This window comes from Diplotaxodon limnothrissa, linkage group LG16, assembly GCF_057381915.1.
Source record: "Diplotaxodon limnothrissa isolate DT_005_m linkage group LG16, D_limnothrissa_male_GT1.1, whole genome shotgun sequence".
NCBI classification, from domain to species: Eukaryota; Metazoa; Chordata; class Actinopteri; order Cichliformes; family Cichlidae; genus Diplotaxodon; species Diplotaxodon limnothrissa.
This window is the reverse complement of record NC_140611.1, coordinates 22,493,768-22,506,484: the sequence shown is the minus strand read 5'-3', so window position 1 is coordinate 22,506,484 and position 12,717 is coordinate 22,493,768. Positions and strand designations below refer to the sequence as shown.

Sequence of the window (12,717 nt, the reverse complement as noted above, 5' to 3'; positions counted from 1 at the left end):
ACAGGATCACAAGAGCTTTAGTTTGAATATGAGCAGCAGTAACTTCATACTCTTACTGAGCTGACTTTCATGGCTGTGGAGGCTATATCAACTTGAACAAGTGAAAAGTATTTACAGATCCATCAGTGAGTCAGCAATTGTCTTGAGCAATAATGCACATTTACTAAAGAGGTGTTAAATTAGAAAAACAAAATTGCTTTGAACGGATAAAACATTTCATTTCTCTCAGAAAAGACAGAAAACAATCTGTATATGTAATGCAAAGGCACACCAGGAGGTGGAGCACTGATCCATTACTCTGGGTGAAGTATAGAGGGACTCAGAGCATTTTTAAAGGGACATCCATAAACCTGCTGTTAGATTACCGGTACATTTTTTTTATATACACAATTTTTTGTTAAGTTTAAAGTTAAATTAAGTGCTTTTCTCTTTGATTAAAAGTTAAATCTGGCACTAGATGAGCAATCATTATCATCAAAAACAAAACTTTCTTAGTTTAAATAACACATTCAATAAAGAATATGATGATGATAAAACTGCAATATAATCTACAATATAGGACGCCTTTACACCTGACATTAACAGGTACTGTCTACAGACTGAGAACTGATTAAAATATTTACATTATTTAAAACATCTCTGTTGTTTAGTTTTATGCCACTACTGCCAGTTTACTTCTCTGTAGCATCTATTGTATTTAAGTTTGATTGGTGGCTAAATGCACTCATAACCCTATCAGAATTAGTTTAGGAAACAAATAAATAATGCACATTGATCGTTGAAGGTGCATGTTAGCAGGTGCAAAGGCGTGTACAATAACAATCTCTCTGACACCTATTACAGTATAATGTAGAGGTTCATTATAACTGCCTGTAATGTATCATCATCATCATCATCATAATGTCAGATAAAGTCGGCGATGTTATCCACATGCAGCCTTTTGTATTTTGTGTGTATTGTTAACAGAATATTTACAGAATGGCTGTCCGGGACCCTTAACAGCAGCAACACGGCACTGGCTTCTGTTTCTGGCGGTTACTTGAGGATGATCTGTTTCGGAGGCAAAGACAAGTCACTGAGTAGTTTCACACAACAGGTATACTTTACAATCGCCTTTGTTACAAGACAAAGATTATTAAGGAACTCACTTCTCACTCTTAAGTGATATGAAAATACAAAGTTTAAGTGAAATGAACTTTATTCTCTTGATACATAGTTTTGTAAAAATGCGGCTTGACCTTGAAGCTAATTTAAGGTTAAAAGTTTTATTGATTTGCAAAAGTGATTTGGAACTGAAATTATAAGTTTTGATATTAAAAAATGTGTTTAAACAATCAAATGAATTATTTTACACATTGAATAAATTGTTTTATGCATTTTTAAAAACAGTTTTAACTATTTATCAGCTTCAAACCCTTTTTTTTTTCCAGTGTCAGACTTTTGACCGTGATTTTGTGTTGTGGCTGTGTATCAAAGGGGAGGGGTGCGTGTAGACTAGTGATTGAAAGCTCCTGTGTCACGTTGGTTACAAGTTTAAAATGAGCATTTTGGCTGAAGATGGTCACTGCTCCTTCACGGGATGCTGCCGGCACCAGCCACAGTTTCAGATTGTGCTATAATAGACTATATTGATGGGTCAATATTTGAAACATATTGATATACATACATGTGGGGAAAAAATTTACCCCTACAACAAGGAATACTGTTATCTGATTGGGTGGTAGGTTGCAAAAAAGCTATATTGAGATTAGAATCTCGCCCACCTTATTTAAACCTAATGTAAAAGAGTTCATAGCACCTGCAATATCAATATGTTACAAACATTCACTCATCAATATAGTCAATCATAGGATAATCCAGGAAACCATGTTTCTTACCTGTTGGCTGGTGCCAGCAGCATCCTGTAAAGGAGCGATGACCATCTTCCATCAAAATGCTCATTTTAAACTTGTAACAAATGTGACACAGAAGCTGTCAATCATCAGTCTACACCCACCTCTCCCCCTTCATACATGCCCACAACACAAAACCAGGGTTAAAAATCGGAAAATGATCAAATCAGATGTAAAATAAAAAAATAAACGTAAACTAACAAAAAAAAAAAAAATGAAAACAAATTTATTCAAAATAAAATCATTCTTTTGTTTTTTTTAAACAGTTTTTTTTTTACATTTTAAATATCAAAACTTAGAATTTCAGTTTCAAAAGACTTTTCAAATGAATAAAACTTCTGACTCTGACTTAGCCCCACACTTTTATGCCAGTGGTCATGACAAAGTTTAAATACTAACTTATCCGTATGTCCATATGACTTCATTCATTAAACATTAAAAAGACAACAGTAATCAAAGTAAAGAATACCAAATACTTTAGATTTACTCTCTCAATCCTAATATTAAATGTTTCAAACTAGCCAATTGAGGAAATGTGAATAATATTTTTTATTACACGAATAATAAAAATCTTATATTAAGACGTTGCACACAGAAAGTCAGCATAACCAATATCAAGAACTGTATGGTTAAGTCCTATATACTGTAGCTTGTGTTGGAAAAGACACTGACATCAACCAAAGCATAAAACATGCAATAGAGAATATAAGCGACACCACAGTTTGCAGATGGAAGAGCTAGAAATATGTTTTGTTTCTAAAGGAAAGGATGAGATGCAGCCTAGTTGGTCTACGAGGTACACGAAAGCTTAATGCTGCAATGCAAGCCGGGCATCTCTACGCTGATGAAGCAACTCCCCTGATTGAAAGATGAAGCACTTATTTAGAGCTCAAGGATTTATGACAGAAAGCTTTAAAAAGGAGCAAACCTGATTGGTTGGTGCTGTTGCTGTGTAGGGGACACTTGTGGCGGGAGTAGTTGCTGCAGAGACAGTAGCAGGCGTAGCACTGTACATCATGGGGACTTTTTCAGGAAGGGAACCATGAAAGCAATGAAAAGGGAGGTGGAGCATTATGGTAACCATAGCAATGTATCTCTCTCTCTTGCCAAGCAAATACAAAATGACATTAGCAGCAAGCCATCATTGGGTTAGACCAGCAGATGGCATGTGATCACACAGCAAAGCGAGACAGCAGGGGAAAAACATAAAAGGAGGGCTGATAAGAGATAAAATTAGGAAATCTGTCCATAATCTGGCATCCCACAAGATATGGCATGTAAAGCTATGCCACCAGAGGTGATCAATGTGTTTGTTTGTTGTTGTTTTGTTTTTTTAAATACAACATTTACAGAGTTTTACTATTAATACAAAACATTAAAGAGCATAAACTATGAGGTAAATCTATGGGATGCTGATCAAATTTCCTAATCACAATCCAGAATAAACCAAAAGTGCTTACATTTCTTTACTGTGCTTTGATTATTTAAAATAATTTTACAAGCATATATACATACAGGGCTCTGATCAGAAAGGCAAAAAATGAAACATAAAGCTAAAAATGTTTACTAAAAAACTAAAGTAATCTCTTGTTTTTTTCAGTTTTTGTTCTCATCCAGTTTCCTGGTTCAAAGGGTTGATTTCTCATCCGTTAATAGTAAGTATACTCTACCTTATCCAGACAAAGTAATGTATTCTTTACTACAAAAGGACATGGTTAAAGAAGAACATGGAGGAGGCACCTACCAATGCCATTAGCTGGAGTCATGCACAACACAGAACCTGTGTGATTTACAGGTGAAAAAAGAAAAGGTCTTTATCAAAATTGACATACATTAATATGGTCAATACTGGTGTAAGCCCATAAAAACAGATCTTTACTTTATTAAACAGGCCCATTGTGTTAATGCAGCATTGTTTTGTTCTGATGGATACAAGCTGAGTAACACAAAACTAGTGTTTTGTAGTTAGTGTTCACTAACTACAAAACAGGCGCATTAACATAGAATACATTTAAGAGAAATTTCTGCAAGCAAACAGACCTTTTCAAACCAGACATTTACACTGGTCGCATTAGGTGAGGTGTAGGTGTATGGAGAGAAATTGCCTCAAAAAAGGTTACAAATATGTACAGTATGACACACAAGACCCCCCCCCACCAAAAGAAAACAAAGGAAATCCCAATTTTACACCAGAACATGAACACAGCTTACATATATGGATCTGTGCAAAGCTGACCTTGTGAAATGTGTCTCAAAAGCCCACGTGTGCATATTAGGCGATTAGTTCACATGGTTTTGTAAGTGAGCGAGAGGGATGTTACGTGTAGTTTTAGACATTTGTATACACAGAAAATTATCCGATTTGTGAAGCTGAACTTAACAAATTGTGTGTAAATGATCAGTATTTAGTCAGGTTTAAACGTATGCATTTGTAAATCTTAGTTTACGCGTGTGTGTCATACTGTACACATTTGTAATTCTTTGAGGCAAATTTCTCCCCATATAGGTGTGTCTATGACCATGACTTGCCAACTGACATATAGCACACCTGTTGCCTTGAAGAACCTGCCCTGGTTGTTAAGAGGTCATCAATTTGCTTTGTAACCACTGCTTCAATCTTTAATAGTTTACTGGTTCTACTGGAGTAACTGAGAGCAACTGTTTTTCATAACAGTCTTACTTTTCGTAATATGAGTTTAACAAAGTTTAATTATAAGCTATGATAAAGCCAAGAATCTTGCAGTGACATGTCAAAAACCTGTTAGTGTAAGGATTAAGAGTCACACCCTTTTTTGAAAGCTTTGATATAACAGACCTGTTCACAAGGAGTGCTGCTGATCCTGCAAATTTCTTCAGTTAAGTAACAGTAATACATGATGTGATATTTGCGAACAATATCTGACGGCAATAAGCCCTGAGACAGACACGGAAATCTAGCTTAGCCATGGAGTCATAGCAGGTTTGGAAGCTCACCTGTGGGATAAAATGCTGCAGTGGGCTGCTGCAGAGTCTGTGAGCTGACCAGAGCCTGCTGGTAGTGCAACAAACTGGGGCTGAGGAGAGAGCCGGCCCAGCTGCTCTTCTCAAGAACTGGTCTCTTTGGTAGGGGTTGCAGAACACTATGGGGAAAGGCCTGGAAAGGGACAAGAGGCAATAAGACACTTCCCATATTTCTGTTACGCACACCTTTAAAAGGATATGTTAGTATTTATGTTTAAAAAATGATACACATGACTAAAATATAAAGATGACACAATGAAAAAATAAACTACCACAGATATGACTGGTGTAATGTATTCACCAAAACTTATTTGACAACTTGAGCACTTAAAAATACCCATGCTGACAGATCATGTACAGAAGGGCAATATAAGACTTGAAGAAGCCGTAAACCCCAATGACAAAAATGAAAAGTTCTCACAGTACAATTAATAGCTACATGCAAAGCAAAAGGTGAAAGTACCAGGTCTACAGTTGCCTCGAGGGGTCGCTTCATTGCTTTGGCAGTCGACTGAGTCTTTTAATAGCAGGCAGCGAGCACATGATGGCAGTGGGCCAATGGGATTCAAGCGTATTAACATACAGGTAACAGCAAGCAGAGGTGCATCATGGAGGACAGCATTGTGGATAGGTGAGAAGGGGAAAACAAAACAAAAATAACCTGAATGTAGTATACCACATAAAACACAATATTCATGCACAGTAAGGACACATTAAACTAAAGATTCCTTAATTAGTAGGTCAACATGTACAGTTAATGAATCATTTTGGCAACAAAGACTTATAATAACAAGGGTGTAATAACCTTAAACTATACGTCAAGTTTGAGAACAATGCTTAAAATGAAAGGTATTAAAATATTAACAAAACCTACTATGCACACAAAAGGATTTTGGAACACGCTGGTTTTATGACTCCAAGTGCAGGATACTGATATAATGCACAGCAAGCACTTAACAGTTTCATAATTAAATGAAAGATAGCTTGGTTTTATGAAGGTAGCAAAGGCAGTACCACAAATCAAAAGTTAAAACAACCATGCACCTGATGTCACAAAGCACAGAATGTGGAGCTCCATTTACTGCATTCACACTAAAGCTTTTGAATTACAGATGTCTCCTTAACTTGTACAGTACATAAGAACAACTAACAACTTAAACTACAACCTAAATAAAAATGTATGGAAAAGAATTAACCATAAAAGATGATGTATGCTAGACATGATTTTTAAGTAGAATGGAGGCCAAAGAAGCATAATTTAGTGAGCCAATGTGGCTTTAATATTGCACTAAAGAAAAGATAATAGAAATTGTGAGAAGCCTGATTGTGCATTACATTTAAAGGCTATTTAATGATACTTAATGACGCAATTTAAAAACAATCCAAGAAAAATTGTAGCTGTAAGACTTAATGAAGAGGATCAATTTAAAATTGCTAAGACTATGTAAATCTGTGAGAGGAAGGTGTCAGATTCAACTGTCTGAAGTTTTACATAGGAAATCAATATTGTGACCTTTAAGAAGTTTTATTTAAAAATAAAATACTGGTGCATTTCTTTGATATTAAACTACTTCAGGAGTTGCTGCTTAAAGTTTTGAGAGGAGCTTCTATTCAACTTCACTGAATGTACCATTACAAATGCTTACAAATATGCAGCACTCCACATTCAGCAATTTCATAGACAGAACAATGATGAACACTTTATCAATCATCAGAAGGATAACACTCTGACTTACCACAGCTGCAGCTGCGGCTGCGGCTGCGGCCTGTGCTGCCACTGCTGTCTGATTGATTTGTTGTTGACTGGATTTGATTTTGGCCTGCAAGTGTGCAGGCGGGTGAAAATACTTGCACTTCTCCCTGGAACAGCGACTCTTGATGTAGTCCATGCAAACAGTGACAGTGTTATCCGTGGTGTCAATCATTGGGCTGTCACTGGGATGAGCAAAGCGGCAATCTGTCTCCCCTCTTGCACAGTTTCCTCGCTGAAACTCACGACACACCTGAGAGGAGCAAGAGGAGTTCAGCTTTTAAATGTGTAGCCAGATCATGTGAAACCGCATAAGCGCTAATGTATTTTTATGTGAAGTCACGCCTTGGTGTGCATGAATACCTCTAGTTTGTCTGAACGCTGAAGCTTCTGTGAGGGAGAAGAAGAGGAAGAGGAGGAGGAAGAGGAGGAGCACTGGACTGAGACAGGTGAGCTCCCTGGAACAAGAACCGGAGTGCTGGAGAGGATGTCTGAAGGAATGAGGCTCATTCCATGGCTTAATGGTGTCATGTATGAACCATAACCGAGACCAGCGTTTGTGCCAAGTCCCTGTGTAAATGTTGGCTATGAGGGAAGAGCATACATATTATGTGTGAGAATGCCATCCATCAACATCACACTGACTTAAAATTCCTCCTGAACCAGGACTTTACCACAGGCTGCAGGCTGGGTCCAGGGATCATGAGCTGCATCTGCTGGGCAAGCACGGCTGCTGCAGTCTTCTGATGGATGAGGTTGTTGCGCCCATTTATCTCTAACTGGGTTTTTAAGTGTGAAGGTGGATGAAGGTACTTGCAGTTTTCTCTTGAGCATCTGCCCTGCATTCAGAGAAATTATAAAGTGAAATAGAAGCATTTTCATTCATATCATAAAGAAATTTTACAATCTGATAGACTAAAAATGTTGCTGAATCAAAAGACTGAGAAAAAAAATGAATGTTTTGTTTTCATCAAAATCCTGTAAGATTGTCTCAAAGAAACGTAATCGTCAACATGTTTTTTCTCCACAGCTCTCCCACTCAGGCTCCACTGTCAGCGGTGCTGTGTTGCATGACGTGACAGCTAGTCGTGGCTAGAATAAAGCATTTTACATTGCAATGATGGATGTCAAAATTTTCTTGAGTCAGGCACAAGACTTTACTTGGAGTGCAGACAGTTAGTGTTGAAAAATGCAAAAGAATAAACTGTTGCAGATTATGTGTTGCATTACATCCTTTATTTAGACTCTCACAGATCAGATCAGAGCTGGTACTCAGAAGTGTTAATCAGCAGGTTAAATGATTTTTCCCATGAAAATTTCACAGACTACACAATTCTCAATCCTACCCGACCCACCTACTATCCAAAATCATTCACTGCACAGTCACTGAACATCAGCTTTGAATGCAACACTTGTGCAGCATATACTGTGCATTACAACATGCATTGGCTAATTACACAGGGTTTTTTTTACTCATTTAGCCTTAACGGTGGTATATTTCAGCGGTTTGTTTTTAAGCCTAAATACAAAACCTGAAAAACCCTTTATTTATTTATTTTACCCTCAATATGAGCCAATCAAAGCCATCCCTGCCACTCAGGCATTTATATTAACCTAATAAGAGATGAGCGTTCTCTCTCCTATATATTCAAGTTCTCAGACTCATGTCTGCTCATTTAAATTTCTTCTGACATTCATTTAGATATATATTCTGAATACTGGTTATTAATTTGTCTTATCTATAAAGAAAAAATGTAGTACTCACAGAATGAACCAAACAAGGAGATACAACAACCAAGGAATGACTTGACTTTATATCTTCAGCATCTAGCCCTAGAAAATTTTCAGAAGTAATGCCTGCTGGTACTGAACTTTAGCCCTGATATATAACAAAAACGTATCGCCTACAATAAAACTGTAGAAACAGCAAGTAAAAGGAATCAGCTACATCTGGACATCAACAGTACTGTCGGGTGCTTTATTAGAAGCCACGAGGATCTACTTACAATACCAAAGAGTGTGCATATTCTTCAACATGATGACATCAATTGTGTTAGGATTCACTGGTGAATGGGAAAGTTAACAGTAATTGTTTTGACATGTCCTTCTCACTCACAACCCTGAATTGAACAAAAATCGTATGGCAACAACGTCAGCAGGAAAGCCAAGAGAAAAATACGAGGAAAACACGTCTCTGAATGGCTAGCTCTCACTAAGCAAACAAGGGCTCAATACTACAAAACATCATTGTAAACTTTGACATAGTTAGACAGAGTTCCTAAAAATTGGAAAAGCACAGCTTGACATTCATTCTCGAAATTCCAGTAGAAACTCTATACTCCCCTTAAGGTACCCTGTTGAAAAAACATTTTAGTCTGGCTCTGAATAAACTGCACATTTTATTTAGAGCAACGAATGAACATTTGTTAGAAAATCTTCAGCTAATTTGACAAATAAAAATCATAAATAAGGCATTTTAGGGTATCCTTTATCTCATGTAACAGTAAATTAAGTAGTTTTGATATTTGCTTGTTGGTCAAATAAAACAAGCACTTTACTTGTGAACAGGACAATCAGTTTAGATCATTTTTATATATGAATGTAATTTATTTATACTCTTTCTTGAGTTTCTTGAAATGTTCTATTCAAATCTATTATAATTATGATCATTAAATTTCCATATTAATCAATATGAAGGTAATGCAGATAGTTGCAGTTGTAGCTTTTCTTTTCAAAGCAGAGAGCTGTTCTCACCTTAATATTTTATGAGCAAAATGTAATACAATCTTTTACAAAGGAAATTACAGATTTCTGGCCGACTACTTTGCAGTAAAATAAATATTATGGAAACCTCTAATCACTTTGATAAGTTGAAAAGTGCTTGGTGCCACTTATCTACAACATAAAGCCAATGTCTGAACTAATAAAACCCCCCTTTCAGATATGCACCCAATTAATCTGTTGTTCCATTATTCTGTTGGCATCTGAATGTATCAATTAGATTTCTGAATGAAGACTCCGGTCGCTTTTTTAGCCAGCAGGCTGGACCTACCATACCAAAGAGGGATGATTAGTTTATGAAAAGGGAAGACGGACTGCAGAGTGGTGCAGCTCACCGACAGTCATAATAATCAAGATGAACAATAAATGTTTTTATATGAAGGAATGAAGTAGATTCATTCTATGAATGCATTCGGGCCCATGTCCAAGGGAGTTACAGGCAAGCTATGTAAAAACTTGTAGCAAGGTGGTAAGGAGATGAGTCAACATGAGGATAGTCCTGGAGGCAAAGCTGGATTTTGGTGTGATGGTGAATGTGTGAGAGTGGATTAAGGATGCCCCCACCTCATTCAGGGCAACTGAGCAAGCAGGAGAATAAACTGACTGTAATCCATCTGGCTGCCAGATTTTTTTTCTTCTTCTATCACCTAAATCCTCTGGATAAGTGATTAGATTTTACCGTACAATCTTTGGGAAATAGTGGTATTACCCATGATTTCACAAATAGTAGAGCAATATGGGAAATGAGGCTGGATGCTTGGGAGGGTTAATGCACTGAAGGGCTCTGAGAATTCAATATTAAACTTACACCTGACTATACAACAGTGATGCTAACAGTTGATTTCTCTATTATCACCACTTAACATGGGAAATGAGCATGCTTGAATTTTTTCTAACCCAAGAAATAATTATTTTTCTTTCACTTTTATAAACTAATAACTGACACGTACTTCCAGCACTACATTATTAAGCATATAAGTAACTTACACAGTTACACTGCTAGCAAACAGCAACAAAATCCAGTTTTCCTTTTAGTCTTAGTTTACTTTCATACTCCTTTATACAGGGGCATTATTTTCTGACACTTAATAGAAGATCATTAATATGTCTTACCTTCAATGAGTCAAAGCAGGCTATGACTCTTCCATTTTCAATTTGGCAGCTCTTCGACGGATGAGCAAATTTGCATTCCTCATCACTGCGTGAACAGTTTCCTCGCTGAAACTGTCGACAAACTTCCAGAGTTAGCCATTTTGTGTCTCTCGCTGAAGAAATATTTAACGCCATGTCCAAAAGTTGTAACTTTAAAGCAACTTTTAAAAGTCACTCTTATTGTTGAAAGACTAATTCACCAGAAGCTGTAGCTTAATCGCAGCTTTTAGCTCTGAATACAGTCTGCTTCTTTGTTAAAACAACCAGATGACTCCCCCATCAGAAGGAGCAGAAAAATCAGATGACTAGCCAATCAAAGAAAAATTATCCTAGAAACAAGAACAACTGTGTTTTTTACAGCAAGAGACTGCAGTGTATACTCCACAGCCGAGAACGCCCACAGAGAGTGAACAATGATCTCAACACAGAATTGTTACTCTGTCGTATGTGCGCTGGTCAGTAGCCTCCGTCTTGTTATCCTCTATTTTATGGCTTGAATTTCTCATTCTTTTAGGTGCTGAAAGTGTGCAAACCAGCGACAAAGGGCTTGAGCTGAGGTATCCTGTGTTGGTGCATGAGACTGCAACTTAAAAAAGAAGCGAGGGGCAGCAATGTACATGAACCAACTTCAGGTCGGAGATATCTTCTCAAAGGCACTATCTGTTTGTAATCTGAAAGAAAAGAAAACAGGGATATTACTGAAATTAAACTTAATTGTGATTACAGCATCATTAGTCTGTTCAGTGGGCATATTAAGATACGTTAAGATGTTATGTAAAATATGAGAACAAACTCCCCACAGAAAGACAGGTTCAAACCCAGGACCTTCTAGCAGTGAGGTAACCACTGCACCAACATGCCCCCATGACGATAGTACAGAGCAGACAATTCACATTGTTAGAACTTCTCTGTAAGTAATAAAAGTTCAGCTCATACAAAGCTGTCAGCGTTTTATCAAGAAAAGAGACTTTGCACACACCTGCAAATCACTCACCACCTCACATCTGTTCCTGTCTTTATTTAAAGCCATTAGTCTGCCTCCTCTATAAACTGAATTACAATGAAGTGGCAGATGCCATCCATTTAAACTCATACAACTACACAAAATAGGTTTGAATCAGCAAAGCACAAGTCATACATTTTGCAATCAGGCATAAAAAAATCCGTTTATCTTTCACCATGGAGCTCCTTCTCATCATTTCGTGGGAAATCCAAAGGGAATACAGATGTTTTATGCCTACACATTTCACTCTTTTCCAGGTTATGCTGCCTAAATAAAAGCATTAGCATTTTATAAAGGCACCAGATCACACAATCAGAGTTTTGCTGAAACACGGTTATGACACATTTGCATCAAAGTTTGTTCATCAGGATCCATTAATTGCACTTTATAAGAGTCATACAGTTATTGCAGCCAATTCATTTTTTTCTACTTCTCTATGTACTGCTAAGCTGGTTGAGAGTCAAACACAAACTGCGTAGTCAGACCTGCAACTACACAGGAAGTTGCTGAGCAGACAGAAAAGGTGGACAACTCATGAGCTGATTAAATCTGCATGATTTGATTTTTTTTATCCTACTAAAATCAACTAAAGCTATCAGTAAATACTGCACTCCAAAAGCTGTTTTGCTCTGCTGCTCTTCCTTTTCTTTTGCAGCAACCCTTGGTCTAACAGTACGCTGCAGCAAATTCCTTTAGGCGCAAGTCAGGAAACAGAGCAGGAAAACCGACCTCTCTCACTTCATTCGGCACTAAAATGCTTGTTCTTGTTTCCTGGAATCTAGGCTGGAGATACAACTTTCAAGCTGCTGACTTCTAAATATACTGACAAGAAAAAACAACTCTTACCCTTCTTCCTGTCCCATGGATTCAGTGACTAAAGATTTTCTCTTCACAGCAAGAAAAACAGACTCTCTGCCAGGCTCTGACTAAAACATTTCCAGCCACCCCCTTCCTGTCTGGGAGCTGGCCTCTGGGAAGACCCTCCCAGTTAGAAATTGTCCAATAGGGAACAAGAATCTGATCTGCCATGTGAAACTTCCTGTTGACCATTTATTTATGATTACAATCTGATTACTTGGAGAACGTGGAATTCAACACTTGATCCATGCCTCCAGAGTTTGCTGCTGCAGGGATGAACA

At 37.4% G+C, this 12,717-nt stretch overlaps 1 protein-coding gene across 5 annotated transcripts; it reads right to left on the bottom strand.

The window, feature by feature from the left end:
- Positions 1-527: 527 nt before the first annotated feature.
- LOC146616172 (muscleblind-like protein 2a) lies at positions 528-12,508 on the bottom strand. 5 transcript variants are annotated; one of them, XM_085374782.1, is made up of 10 exons: positions 12,425-12,508; positions 10,537-11,246; positions 7,317-7,481; positions 7,006-7,227; positions 6,629-6,895; positions 5,356-5,409; positions 4,866-5,025; positions 3,637-3,672; positions 2,821-2,915; positions 988-1,050 (listed from the first exon to the last, which is right to left on the bottom strand). In XM_085374782.1, exons 2-10 carry the CDS (start codon positions 10,708-10,710, stop codon positions 1,036-1,038), a joined length of 1,188 nt encoding a protein of 395 aa, XP_085230908.1. In that variant the 5' UTR covers positions 10,711-11,246; positions 12,425-12,508; the 3' UTR covers positions 988-1,035. The 5 variants fall into 5 exon arrangements, with proteins under 5 accessions (XP_085230907.1, XP_085230908.1, XP_085230909.1 ...); XM_085374781.1 differs by lacking the exon at positions 2,821-2,915 and having other exon boundaries at positions 528-1,050; XM_085374783.1 differs by lacking the exon at positions 3,637-3,672.
- Positions 12,509-12,717: the final 209 nt, after the last annotated feature.

Excerpts from the sequence above, each read along its gene's own strand:
- LOC146616172 (XM_085374781.1), bottom strand. The coding sequence starts at position 10,710 with ATGGCGTTAAATATTTCTTCAGCGAGAGACACAAAATGGCTAACTCTG. Across the intron at positions 7,482-10,536 it reads CCTGCTTTGACTCATTGAAG|GGCAGATGCTCAAGAGAAAA; the intron begins GTAAGACATATT and ends CTCTGAATGCAG. Across the intron at positions 7,228-7,316 it reads GACCCAGCCTGCAGCCTGTG|CCAACATTTACACAGGGACT; the intron begins GTAAAGTCCTGG and ends CTTCCCTCATAG.